This window comes from Rattus norvegicus, chromosome 1, assembly GCF_036323735.1.
Source record: "Rattus norvegicus strain BN/NHsdMcwi chromosome 1, GRCr8, whole genome shotgun sequence".
Taxonomy (NCBI): Eukaryota; Metazoa; Chordata; class Mammalia; order Rodentia; family Muridae; genus Rattus; species Rattus norvegicus.
Window position 1 is genome coordinate 18,372,232 of NC_086019.1, and position 14,521 is coordinate 18,386,752.

The window sequence follows — 14,521 nt, forward strand, 5'->3', positions numbered from 1 at the left end:
AAATCCAGGTCAGAATTAAAACTAAAAGAACAAATACTACATCCTCTTTCATGACGCAAGTCTGTTTCCTGTATCCATACAAACACGAGCTCTTACTTGTTCTCCTTGTACATAATATAGTATTCCTGTGTCTACATTTCATTGCCTATGTAAACATATATTAACCTACATGCCTCAGTTTCCTTGTACATCAACTGAAGATACTATTAACATCAAGAAAAACATTGAAAATACTTAATAACTTTTAAAATTTGATGTGGCCACAAATGTTTAATAAGACATCCTGAATACCGATCTCCACTGTAAATATTAGGGACTCAGAAAAGAACAAACTTCTTAGAACTGAGCGTTTTTCCATATAATAAAATACCAAATACTTAAATGCAAAACAAGGTACAAGGTGTTCAAGTCATGAACACAGGACCGTTAGAAGCAACTGAAGGATAGCATGGAGGCCAGCCAGCTTGAAGTCACACTAAGGTGTGTTTTCTTAAAATGATAAGGAAGTCAGTAACGTGGATGGTTAGTTTGGCAATCACACAAAAAAGAAACAAAAAATTTGTTGTGGATGAAATGTGGTGACCAAGGAATGAGTGTCCAAAGCCGGTCTGGGTTCTCAAAGCACCCTAAGGAGGGTGATAGGGGCCATTCTCCAGCCCCAGGATTTTCAGAGGGATAAGATTTCAAAGTCTTCATCCTCAGAACCTCTCCAAACTCTTTACCTCAGAAGAATCTAGGGACAGGTTCATGACATCCTGGCAGAACAAATGGGAAGGCTGCTGTTCCACCAACTCAAACATGGGCAGGGCACCTCCAAGCTGGGATAGCTTTTTGACTTGCTGACCCCAGTTAAAGTCTTCCTCGGTCTTACAGACCGCAATAGATGGGTCAAGTTTTCCAATGCCCATCCAATGGGGAGGGTGATGGCGGTGGAAGCTCTCATCAGGGATAAAGCAGCTGTCAGTCAGCTCCACTGTAGGCTGTGGGGGTCCAGACAGACTAGCTCCTCACCAACATAGCCAATAATATAGCAGGCACTGTTGGGCTTCCCTCCAATGACACCCAGAGACTGGGGCATCATGAAGCAGTGCTTCAGTGTCTCCACATAGACCTCCTTGATGTTTGTCAGTTCCTGTGCAGAGGGATGAGAAGCACTAGTGGTCTCCAGGCAGATGGCCTGATGGTGACTTCAGTTCCAGCAGGGAGCCCATTACAGTGCCTCTCTAAATCAGTAGGAAGTGCAGCAGCCCCAATACAGGGAAGGCTGACCCTGCACAACCTTCTGATTTCCTCTCCAATGTTACGTGAATAGCCAAGAAGCTCCATGTGTCAAATACAGCAAGTTTCTTGAGGACCTGGCCAACAGTGTTCGTCCCATACCACTTGCCTATAGACTTGCCCTCGTTAACTCCCATTTGCGCTATCTGGTGGATGGAATAGTAGCGATCCTTCCTGTCGAGGAAAGCATTGAGGACATTAAGTAGCTGTCAGGCTATCTCTTCCACTGAGTCCATCTCCAATCTTGACCTAAGTGCCAGCATACCGGGGCCTGGACAAAGATCATCTGTCCACACTGAAGCATGCAACCCCAGCCTGTGACTGAAGCAGGGCCAGTTCCGCCAATAGCTGAAAAGTTTCTCATGTATGTAAGACAACGTCTGGATGCAATATCAGACAAGATTTCGCCCTTCTCTGTGAAAATGCTGAATTTTCTGCCCAGAATCCAAACAGGCTCTGAGGTCTCAGGGCAATCTTTCAAATTCAGCAAACCAGAGAGTATCATATATCAAAGTGCTGTGTCCCTCTTCCCTGTCAGGCCTCCAACTCTTTCCAATACTTTTAACATGAAGGGATGTTGTATTTTGTCAAATGCTTTTTCAGCATCTGATGAGATGATTGTGTGATTTTTTTTCCTTTGAGTTTGTTTATATCATGGATTACGTTGATGAATTTTCATATTAAGCCTACTTGATCGTGGTGAATAATGGTTTTGATGTGTTCTTGGATTCGGTCTGTGAGAATTTTATTGTGTATTTTTTACATTGATATTCATAAGCGAAATTTGTCTGAAGTTCTTTTTTTGGGGGGTCCGTTTATGGTTAAGGTATCAGAGTAACTGTGATTTTATAGAATGAATTAGGTAGTATTCCTTCTGTTTCCATTTTATGGAATGGTTTGAGGAGTATTGGTATTATCTCTTCTTTGAAGGTCTGGTAGAATTCTACACTAAAGCCATCTGGCCCTAGGCTTTTTTGGTTGGGAGTAGTAATTTAATGACTTTTTCAAATCTCCTTAGGGGAGATTGGTTGGTTTAGATAGTTTACCCGCTGCTCGTTTAACTTTGTTATGGGGGAGAGGCATCCTCTTGGAGACAGGGGAGGAGGAATGGGATGAGGAACTCTCAGAGGGCAGACTGAGAGGGGGACAACGACTGGACTGTAAAAAAGATTAAAGAATAATAATTAAAAAACACAAACCAGAAATAAGGGGGTCCTATGCTGAGGAAGTATAAAATCCCATCAGTGTTTAAGAGATGTGAAGGGGATGGAATCAACAGGCTATAATAGTTCATAAAAGGAAAGAAGAAAAGAACAAGAGACCATTTTCAGATGCAAGCTTTAGGCTGGTCAATAGATTGTGCTGGCATTTCCGAAGAGAAGTAAATAAGGCAGATTTAACGTTAAGGAGGGGCTTGGAGTGCTTTGTTTGTGCGTTTGTTGTTTTGTTTTCTTGGTTTGTTTTGTTTAGACAATGTAGTAACTGTTATACTGAAGCACAGCCCTGCCTATGGCATGCCCCTTTTTAATGAGTTCTGTGGCAGCACGAAGTCTTTTCTCATTTTGGAGTCTTCTTGACCTCTAAAATATCCTGTAAGTGGAATCGCAAATTCACATAGATCACCTAGTGTCACGCTAGCCTCCTACTTCTCTTAACAGGGAACTTTGCTTCCCAGGTAATCTTTGTGTACATTTAAGCAGATGGTTTAAATTTTCATTTCTTATTTATTTACATATTGAGTGCATATGTCTATGTGCATGTGTGTGTGTGTGTGTGTGTGTGTGTGTGTGTGTGTGTGTGTGTATGTATGTGAAGGTAACAAACATTCCAAAAAAGAGGGCCTGGCAATCCCTAGGGCTGGCGTCACAGGTGGTTATGAGTTTCCCAGTGTGGGTGCTGGGAACAAAACCTACTCCTCTACAAGAGTAGCAGTCCCCTTTAACTGGTGAGCCATCTGCCTAGCCCCTGGAACAGATTTTTGAAGATAACTATGATATATGATACAATTTCTAGTGAGTTCATAATTAATTTATATAAATAATTAATCTGAAAGTCATTTTATATGCGCAAGAAATGTGTGTATGTTGGGGATAGAGAGATGGCTCAGTGATTAAGAGCATTTGCTGTCTTGAAGAGGATCCAGGTTCAATTTCCAGAACCCAAGCAATCGCTCACAACCATCTTTATCTCCAGTTCTAGGTGATCTGATGCCCTCTTCTGACTTCCGCTGGCACCAGGCATGTGGGTGATACACAAGCATACATGTAGGCAAAACATTCATGTATTCTTTTTAGAAAAAATAAATCTAATAAATTAAAAAAAAAGAAATCTGTGAGTATAGATAGGAACTTAAAAATAAACCTAGATACAGACGAGACTGAAACTTAATTCACAAACACCTAGGGGTAAGAAAGACTACAAGAAGAGCCCTCCGAAATCACACAGCATGTGCTAAGGGTTAAGCTAAAGAGTCAGGCACTTGCTTCCTATGGACAGTCTTGCAGCACATATCAGGCATGCCAGCAAAGTCAGGGGACAAGCTACAGAGTAGATTTTCTCCTTCTACCGTGAGGGTCCCAGGGATTCAGTTTTGGTCCTAGGCTTGGCAGAACTCTTTTTATCTGCTGAATTATCTCACCAGCTCTCTTTCCTTACCTTTCATTTTACTGTGAGACAATGTTTCTTTATATTATCCCAACCTGACTTGGACATATGGCCTGGATTACCTCAGCCTCTGCAGTGCTAGAATTACAAAGATGCATCAATATACTCAGGTGTCTGTGTTTTATACATACATACATACATACATACATACATACATACATACATGCTACATACATAAATGTATACATACTACATACATACTACATATATATGTATGATTTTCTGGTGTGAGATATATATCTATATATATGTATATCACTACTTTTATAGTTTGATATATATATATTGTGTGTGTGTGTGTGTACACATATAAATTAATCATCTAAAGAATCTGTACAGTCCATACTCATTTCAAATGATTGTGGACCCTAAAATCCCTGTGCTATTACAGAAAGCTGATGATTCCGATGACCTCATCTTCACACACTTTGCACTGAATAAGTCAACCTTTAGTTATGCTTCAAACAAGGATTTTCTATGCCACATTTAAAAATAAAACTAAAAAAACTAATCTAAGTGTCTTAAAAGCTAGAAATCTAATGCAAAATCATTTACTATAAGTTTCACTTATTTTATTAAAATCCTGAGAAAACAAATTTTAATTTACTTTTTTCTACAGGTAAATGGGAAGGAATTGTCACTAATAGTGATAGCATGATAATCACAATTTTGGCAATATTTCAGCCTCTGATGCCACAGGTAGAGTAGAGAAGAATTGAAACTAAAACTTAAAATATTGCTATTCCCTGGTGAGAGACTATTCAATTGTTTGAAGATTAAGGAAGGCCCAACTTTCCCCAAAATATTTCAAATTGTGAATTTGTTTCACTCTGCCATTTTACACATAAATACCCCCAGAAAAATGTTATGTCTTCTTATTAGTTTGGTTAGGTATTCATCATTTTTTGAAATTCTTTTGAAATTGGTCCACATCTTGGACTGTGTTACTGAAAATAGACAGTTCTTTTACATCAGAAGTACTACAACCAGATGTCAAAGATCTCACCAGAAGTGACAGCACAGTATGACCAGAGCAAAACTTTTAGTTTGTTTTCCTCTTCTACTTGTAGAAATTCAAAAACAAGTTACCAGAGCCCTATGCACTCGGAGAACACAGATCTCTCCCTGGCAGGTTCTAGTTGTGGCTCAAGATTGCCCAAGTTTGAACCTAACACTTCCTTTAACACAACACTTCTGACTATCTCTTCCATTTTCTCCCACTGTGTGTTAATTTTTGCTATGTGTGTTAATTTACATTCCAATGGCTTGGAACCCAACCAAATTCAGGCAACTTGTAAAATCATGACCTATTAATCTGTATCATATCCAAAAAACATCACACAAATATCTGAACCCTTTCTTTTAAAATGTGCTGAACTTGTATCTCCTAACTGAAAACTGCATGTTTCCCGAGAGGCTCCTAAGTGACCTATCTTTGTTTGTGTTACAGATTCAAATATGAAGTTTGTAAAGGTGTCTGTTTTCTATCATCATTGCCTGCGGTCTGTGAAAACTGCTCTAATGAAAATCTCCATTTAGAAAGAAATGGATTCCTGGCTTCTATGACAAACAGAGAGACATTTCTTTCAACACTCCTAATACCTACACCACAAAGAGCGAGAAAGGCAACAAATCATGGCGTTTAGAACAGAATCCTGTCAGTTACAACTGAGTGTCTGCCATACTCATCTCTGTTCTTATAAAGTCCTGGTGTGGCCTGGGAGTCTAGATTTCTTTAATGCACGTCAGCCATTCTCCCGTCACAGCCATGATGGGGAGTGACAGGTCAGGAGCAGCTGGCTGTGCAAACATCCCTGCTGCACTGCACAGAACCATGGCTCTCCTGCCTTCTGCAGTCCCAGCTCTCACTCTGCTGCAGCGTTTCTGTTTTGCTTGCTACACAGAACTTTGCTATTGCTGCCTCCTCTGCTCTTTGCCTTAATGTCTCCTGTGGGTGTTCTTGTCCACAGAAGTCTAGAAATTCCAGGAACAAGTAGACACAGGGGCATTTAATGGCCGAACAGAGTTCACGAAATGTAAGGTTTCTGGGCCCAGCTACAGTCTCTGAAGATGTGGAATATCTCATCTTTCAACCAAAGGTTTATTTTTCTCTCTGGCTATGGGCCCTTTCATCAGGATATAGAAGTTACATTTCTCCTGTGTGGTACACAAAAACTATAGCCATATATATTCATGACAGGTGAAACCCTATTGAGTCTATGTTCTTCCAAGCTTTCTGAAATGAGCTTGGATACAGAAACCATAACCTCTGAGCAGGAATCTACCCTACATCATTCCTCTTCAGGACACCTTAGAGGCGTGGTTTTGTTTATCCAGCCACTTTATAAGATCATTTCTGTGCAATTAAAACTCTAGCTGCACAGAATTTAAAGATTTTATTTTCACATTACATCATCTATAATCCCTACAGCTCCCCACTTATGCTTAGATTGTGTATATTATTATCCATCCATCAATATTATATCAAGCAAGTGCTAAGATCCATGTACGACTACATTGACTTTGGTGTAGTTTTCCTTTCTTGAGATCTAGTGTCCCGTTGCATGCTTCTGACTATACATAAATCAAGTCTTGAAGGTCTGTTGCCATGGCTCTTGCTCTAGCTGACATACTGATAACCAAGAAAATAGTTGGCAATCTCACCATGGAAAAGAACTCAATTGTATCTAGTTCGCACAACCTGTCCTCATACATCATTAATTTCCAAACATCTTCGATGAATTCATAGTGTTCCTAATTGGCCATGGATACCTGCCACAGATGGATTTGGGTAATAATACATTTTAGAGTATTTCTCTTAGACTGTCCATACATCTGTCCTATTGTTTAGCAATGCAAGGAATGATCTAGTAAAGTTAATGGCCCATTAGGAAAGCAAAAGTAAACCCATATCTAGTACTCTTTTCTGTGACTATAAAAGGGCATTTTAATGTGAGTTAAATGAGTCTGGATATTTAAATTCTAAATAACCCTCAGTTCTCCAAGTTTAAAACAGTATCCCACAGAAAACCCCAAGACTTGGAGGCTTGTTTTAAATGGATGCTCCCTGATGTAAAACGTTTAAAAAAATCTTTAATCCAATTATTTCAAAAATATACATAAGAGAACCATTTGAATACAGTTATCACAGGGAATATAAAAGAAATACCCAGCAGGGTGATATTGAGACTAATAAGAAAACACTGGTTTTCTGGGTGCATCATGTAGAAATCGATAAGTCTTCTGTTGTGTTCCATAAACGATCTACTAAGCAAATTTTCATCTCCATGATGGGTGAACAATATTGAAAACAAGGAGGCTGGTCGATCTGAACACAGGAAACTGGTAGCGTCAGTGATGTTTTAAAGCAATTTTAGGAAAATTTGCTTTTAGATACATAACAACTGATGGAACTAACAGTAGCAAGCATTGTGACTTCTTCCCAGTGGTCTGTTGACTTATCAAAGCCGGAGTCTGCTGACACACATGGCATCCGTTCTCTGCTCTATCCTTTTGTATCATTTGCTGTGTGTCACACCACCATTCCATCAATATGCCTGCCCTTTTACTGCAACAGGAGGTAGAGATATTAGAACGGAGTCTGTGCTCCCCACCACACAACAGTTACATGATTTGCATTTGTTACTTTGCTTTGCATTCCTTGTTTTGATTTTGAGGAAGAGTTTCCCTGTGCAGCCTAGCTAAGCCTAGATCTTTCTGTCCCTACCTCCCAGGCACTATGATGCCAGATGTATGACATCCCTCCAAACTTTGAAGAGCTCTTCAAATATATCCTATAACTAATATCACCTAGTGTCAAGTATTTCAAATTTAATCTGTCACTCAGTTCAGGTTCCTCAAATAAAAATAGTTCTAGAGTTTCATAACATCTTGACAACTCTTCACAAACTCTAGGACATCATGGTTCAGAGTCTGACTCATGTCTCAACGCCATAAACCCATGTGGGACCTGGACAGAGAAAAAAATGCTATGTAGATCTGGAAACCAGCATATATTAATTTCATCATTTTAGTACATGAGATTAAAAAATGTTATGTATGTTTCTCCAAATAAAACACATAAGTCATTTTCTACCTTTAGAAAGTATTTTTAATTTTTTAAATCTTTTATCTATTAATTTTAGGGGGTTAGAATTTTTAAATCTTTTATTTTGGGGTAGTAGTAGACATCTATTACTTTATATCACCTAATATTTTTTTTGCCTTTAGTCTTTGCAGTGTCCAGACATGATATTCTTGTTAACTATTATGGTATATTTGGATTTTTGTCTCTTTTGAAGCTTGACTTAGCAATTTCACACCAATGCAACAGTATTGGGAGGTGGGGTGGACTGAATAGGCTATTAGATCTGGCCATGCAAAAGTATACTTAATAACTTTTTAAAAGACTTAAGGAGTGAATTTCCTCTCTTCTGAATCTCCAGTATAGGAATAATACTATTGTTCATCGTGATTTATCTAGTCTATGGGTTTAAGACTGTATCATTCATCAATGTTGTCTATGGTTGAGGCAGTCAGTAAGCTGGCTGAGCCAGGACAAATGTATATAGTGCAACCTATGTATATTTTTTCTTTCTGAATTCAGTCTACATAATGATAGACCATTCTTTTCTACTATTGCAATTGAAATTCATGATGTCGGAACTCCAGAAGTCCTGTGACATATGAACAAAGCTAGCTGGAGATAGTAAAACCAATATAGAAAGAAAAGTCAATGCTACTATACATATTGTCAAGGTCCCAGCTCCCTTAACAGTTTCCTCAGGTTCTCCATGGTCACATGAACTGATAAAACTAACTTTAAAGGGTAGAATGGAAAGGGAAAAGAAAGAAAAAGGGTATTGTAGCTTGTTTCTCTGTTGTTGTGATGAACACTGATCAAAAGCAGCTGGGATGTGTTATGTGGCTTGAGCTCAGGGGCCATCATCATCAAGAGAAACCAAGGCATGAGCCCAAGGCAGGAACTTAGAAGCAGGTACTAAGGAATAGATGGAATGCTGTTTACATACTCACTTCCCTTCAACTGTTGAGCCCCATTCTAATATAGCACTGAATTACCTTCCTAAAAGATAGTCCTCGCACAGTAGACTGGTCCTCCTGTGTCAATTATCAGTTAAGAAAATGTCCCACGAATATGCCCACAGGCCACTTAGATGGATACATTTCATCAACTGAGAGTCTGTTTTCCAGATATGTCAACATAATAACCTAACTTAACAATGACAGGGTAAGGAAGAGAAAGGAAGGAAGAAGGAAAGGAGGGGAGGAAAGAAGGGAAGGGACACGGAAAGAGATAGTAAGCGGGGGGGGAGAAGAGGGGAGGAAAAGGAAAGATGAATGAATCACTGCTGTTACAGGTGGGTTATTAAAACTATTGGTGTTCAAGCATACAAATTTATTATCTACTCTGGAGGCTAAGGCAAGAAGAACATGAGACCGAGGCTAGGCTGGGTCATAGAGCATAACTATGTACCAAACAAATAACTTTCCTGGAAAGTACATCCTAGCTCACATACAGAGACTTGGGTATTTAATGGTTTTTATAAATCTCTACTTAAGTTTGGGTCATTAGAGGCATGATGGTTTCATGCACTATGTAAAGTTATCCTTGTATCATTCAAATGCTGATTCCTCTGCCCCTAGATCTGGTTGCTTATTCTAAGAATTTCCCTTCTCAAGTTTTCATAAACATTGCTTTCCATTTTTTCTCTTATTTGCCAATGAAAGTCAACTAGCCAATACCGAGTGAAGAAGAGAAGGGGGCTGAATGTGTGTCAGCCAGGGGAGGGGAAAGGGGAGCAGATGAGGATTCGCCATGTGAATAGAGGGTAGAAGAGACACCATGGGAAACCACATGGGTCAGAGAGAGCCAGATGATACTAAAATGACCGTGTCTCAGGGATTTTGGCTGGGAAATAGCCAGATTAACTTAGAGGATGGATCAGATCAATAACTGCTCAGATATCACGCCATCGAGCTTATCAAATACATTTTAGAGTTATGTGTCTCATTTATTTGGGAGCTAGCCAGGATAAACAAGAAACTTCCACTTTTAAAATTGCTTTAACGGGTCGCCTTTTATCTTTTTATTCTTGGTATAATGTTACTATAAATTTACAATTTTAAATAACTTAATGTTATTATTTCCGAGTTCAGTAAGACAGAAGTCTAACGCAGAGATGATACAGTCAATTTGATGTATTATCAGCGAGGCTGGTTCTTTCTGGACTTCGTATGGAATCCCATGTTTGTCTGTGCTTCCTAGCTTAGGAGGAATCTTTCAATCACTTTGTCCCTTCCTCTCTCTTTGAAAACAGAGAATGCCCTTTGATCATATCTCCATGGAACTCTGGTCTCCATGCAAATGTTTTATAAAGCTGTCAGTGATTGTACTATAGCTGGATTCTTCAGGACAGTCTCATTTCAAGGTCCTGAATTTGAAACGTATGTGAAAAGTCCTTTAGCCCTGTCATGTTATATCCCTATAGGTTCTGGGAAGTTACACATCTTTGGGTGGGTGATATTATTCTACCCAGCAATAAAATATAGGAAAGTATCCATTTCTCACTTTGAAGTAGGCAAGAATAGGGAATGGTTTAGTCATTTAGAATTCTACACCATCATTCACACATATCAGAAAATTTGGCAGTCTGAGACTTTCAACTCACATATACTACACACACACACACACACACACACACACACACACACACACACACACACCACTCTGAACAATGCACTTACTAATCTGTTCGGAATACCTTATTCAATTTCTTATGCTTATATATAATTAAAATCAGACGAATGCTGGACAGAGACACACACAGCGACCAAAGCCTATGTAAGCTTGTCAATCAAAATGGACAACCAACCACACTATATCCATAGTAACAACAGACACGCCCCACAGAGATCCCTAGAGGCCAGTAAGGTGGATGCATTCCATCAATTGAGTGTCTGTCTTCCTAGGCATGGCAAGTTGGCAACCTTTGGACCCATAAATGAAAACTTAAACAATAATGGAGCCCTTGAATGTCTTCACTCACGGGGCCCACTGTCACTTCTAAAGTGTGGTTTTGATCTGCTCTAAGGCTCTGCTTTGAATGTTTCCTTGCTACTTCTGCAAATATGTGTGAGATTTTTTTTTCTTGCTTCGTTTTTAAAATTACGTGCCAAGAACCTATACACCAGTGTTTGTATCATTCAACTCAGTGAAAACAACATGTTAAGTGTAAGCATCAAAGAAATCCTACATGTCGGCTGCTCAATATTATTTTGTAACTGTTCTGTTTAGTCATTTTTAAAAATGATTTTATCAGACATGAAATGTTGGTGGCTTTATTCTTTTTCCAGCAAATGAGTTCAGAGACCCTTAAGGATTTAACCTTTAGCATACAATTAAAACAGTCTCTCATACATACAATTTCAGGCAGATCAGCATCCACATATGAGTCTTGATGTCCAGCAATACTATCTTTTCTGAATATGAGAAGCAATCGGAAAGTATCTCTTTTACTAATTGCTTAGTTTTCCTTGTGCTTCTAGCACAACATCTGCTGGGGAACACACTCCTTCCACACAAAACACACGCGCACACACACACACACACACACACACACACACACTAAAAGAATGTGCATTCTGGATGAGGGGGTAGGTTTGGCTCAGGTAGCCTTCAGGCATGCTCAAGAATCAACATCAAGTATAAACAATGCTAAACCACTGTCCAATGTCCTGAACAGTTGTGGATCTGTTAAAACCTCCTAGTGTCTGTAGTTTATTGACTTCATCTTTCTAGTAGAACTGCTAAATATTACAATTCTAAGAGGCATTATGTGGGTAGATGCCCTCATTCTCTCACACAGTTCGGCCAAGATATTTTTACACCTTTCTGCACATAAAACAAAATGAAGGCATGCGTTAGAGATGCATGTTACCAGTAAACTCCCCACCCCCATCCTATGAAGCTGGGAATTTATTCTATGCTCATTTCCTGAATGAAGTATTAAGATAATTCTACCTAAGGAAAATGAACCACATTTCTAAAATAAAAGGGATTTTCTTGGTGGGGCATCTTATTAAACATATTTAATCGCCAAGACCCATTAGAATGTCAATTCATGTGGTCATATCCAAATGCCATCCCTTCTATTTCTACCTCTACATAGATTCCATGCCCTATCTACTGATGGAGCATCAAATGCTACAAGAGAGTAGCTTCTGCTCTGTTCACATTCCCTCATGGAGCACGTGTCAAGCAGATTTGCTTCAGATTGGCATGAAAAAAAGAAAGGAAACAAAAAGCGTATTCATAAACAGCTTAGAACCTATTGCCTCAAGAAGAAGATAAAACTCTGAAATCATTCTCTTACCTTGGGAGACCTGGGCAGATTTATCGTTCTCTCTTCTGCTAAGCTCAACAAGGTTAGCTTCATATCCTCAGCTGAGGGGTGTTTGGGAGGGCGAGGCGGGGGATGTAATACTGAGCTTTCGTATCTCCTTATCATGTAATACTGTTCCTCGGTAATCTCTTCTACAAGACTCCTAACTTGAAGTGGTCCTGCATCCGTAGGCAAACTACTACTATTAACTAACCGAACAGTCATTTTCAAGCGGCCCACGGGAATTTCCCAACATTCCTCGGGATTTTCAAAGTCACTGATAAGTAGGTAAGAATCTGTGATGTCCTCCTCCAACTGCAGTCCCGGAGTTGCTGCCAAAATGTCGTTTTCAATGGAGAGATCTCTCATAGCCACCTTCACATTGAAGGGCCAGCAGAACTGTGTGCAGAGCTCAGAAATCTGGTACTGTTTCTTATCGTGAATCACCTCTACAAAACCTCCTTCCATATACAGAGGAAGCTGTGCTGCTTCACGGGACTTACTGAGGATTCTTTCACAGGAAAGAATGTTTACTTTTCTTGTTCCTTCAAAGACAACTTCTGTAGTCTCGGAATGATGCACTAGAAATTGGTCTCCAACAGACACAGAGGATAGCTCCTTATGAAGTGTATGAAAAGCTTTGGTGGCCACCACGTGGAGAGTTTCTTTCTTGCTCTTAGCTATCTGCAGGTCATAGGCCGTTGGGAACTCCCTGGGTCTTCTTTTGAACTTGCCTTTGTAGCTAGTAGGGATCAAGAAGTGTCTTTTAGGGAAATTGCTGCGAATTTCTGAAGCTAAGATTCTTGAAGCCTGGTACTTTTTGTGGATGATAATGGTTTTCTCAGGCTGTAAAATATTTTGGGGCAGTTGGTTCCTCTGAGATACTTCGATGACTTCACCTACTACAGGAAACTCTTTGCTGGTCATTTCAAAAAGATCGTCTGTAGACAGCAACTGAAGAAACCAGCTAGCATCATAAGAGTCAGTAATGTCTTTGACTTCAACGTCTAAACTGGGGAGAATCCGGACTATTTCCTTTTGAACTGAAAATGAAAGAGAAAATAACTGATATTTTGTTCAGAGTGCTCTCGTGGTATCCTGGTAGAGATAGTCTCCTGGCACTATTCATTTAGGGAAGAGAAAAGAACTCAAATAGTCATGATATGATTTTCTTTATATATGACTTTGCAGTTTTGAAACTTTATGATGAGAAAAAGGGATACGTATACCAACATGCTCAACTTAAGAAATAGAGGTTACCCAACCCTTTGTATCTCTGTGAATCTCAGCAAAAATTACTTCTTGCTTATTACTATAAATGGTAATTATGCTCCTGACTCAAATGCTGCCCATTCTTGAATTTATGCGTATATTTTATGATATGTATCATATATCTATATGAATGTACATATAAATAGACAAGTATGAAAGTCTTATCACTTGATTTTAAGTCATGTTTCTGAGATACAGGGATTATATGTAAAACCTTTATGGGTTTCTGCCTGTGCCTGGAGCTGACCCGATCCCACAGCTCTCGGCACCCAAATCCCATGGGGGAGAGAGTTGGACTCTCAGGAGTGCAGACAATCCTGAGAGCTCAGAGAAAAACACCACTTCTGTTCACATTCATGACCAAAGCAGAACGTGCACCTAGAGCAGTCACAGGAACCTAGGAGCAGTCAGGGGCAGGATCCTTCCAGTTTCTGCCTGTGCGCAGAGCTCAAAGTTGGTTACCAGGAGCGCTGACACACCTGAGAGCAGAGGTAAGACCACCACTTCTGCTCCAAGGGACCCGCCTGGAGCTCTCAGGACACACAAACCCAGTAGCAGTCCAGGACTAGCCTGGTCCCATAGCTTTCTGTACCCAGATTCCACTGGAAAAAAAGCCAGTCTCCAGAAGTGCTGAGACACTGGCTTAAAAAAAGGGTCAAGCCACTGTCAGAGAGAGCAAGACCAGCTTACAGAAGAGACAACCAGATGGTAAGAGGCAAGGACAGGAACCTAAGCAACAAAAACCAAGATTGCTTGGCATGATCAGAGCCCACCTCTAACAACAAATATAACAAGAAACAACAATCACTATTTCTTAATATCTCTTAATTCCCCAATGAAAACACAATGACTAACAGGCTGGATGTGGAAAAATGACCCAGTATTTTGCTGCCTACAGGAAACAC

The 14,521-nt window shown here is 39.7% G+C and overlaps 1 protein-coding gene and 1 pseudogene across 1 annotated transcript in view; both read right to left on the reverse strand.

The window, feature by feature from the left end:
* Positions 1–14,521, reverse strand: part of Themis (thymocyte selection associated) — a 232,716-nt gene that overhangs the window by 121,096 nt on the left and 97,099 nt on the right. The window contains exon 4 of the mRNA XM_017589835.3: positions 12,336–13,387. Within this exon, the coding sequence (XP_017445324.3) occupies positions 12,336–13,387 (1,052 nt within the window). The remainder of the gene's footprint in view (positions 1–12,335; positions 13,388–14,521) is intronic.
* Positions 668–6,028, reverse strand: Atg4b-ps1 (autophagy related 4B, cysteine peptidase, pseudogene 1; annotated as a pseudogene).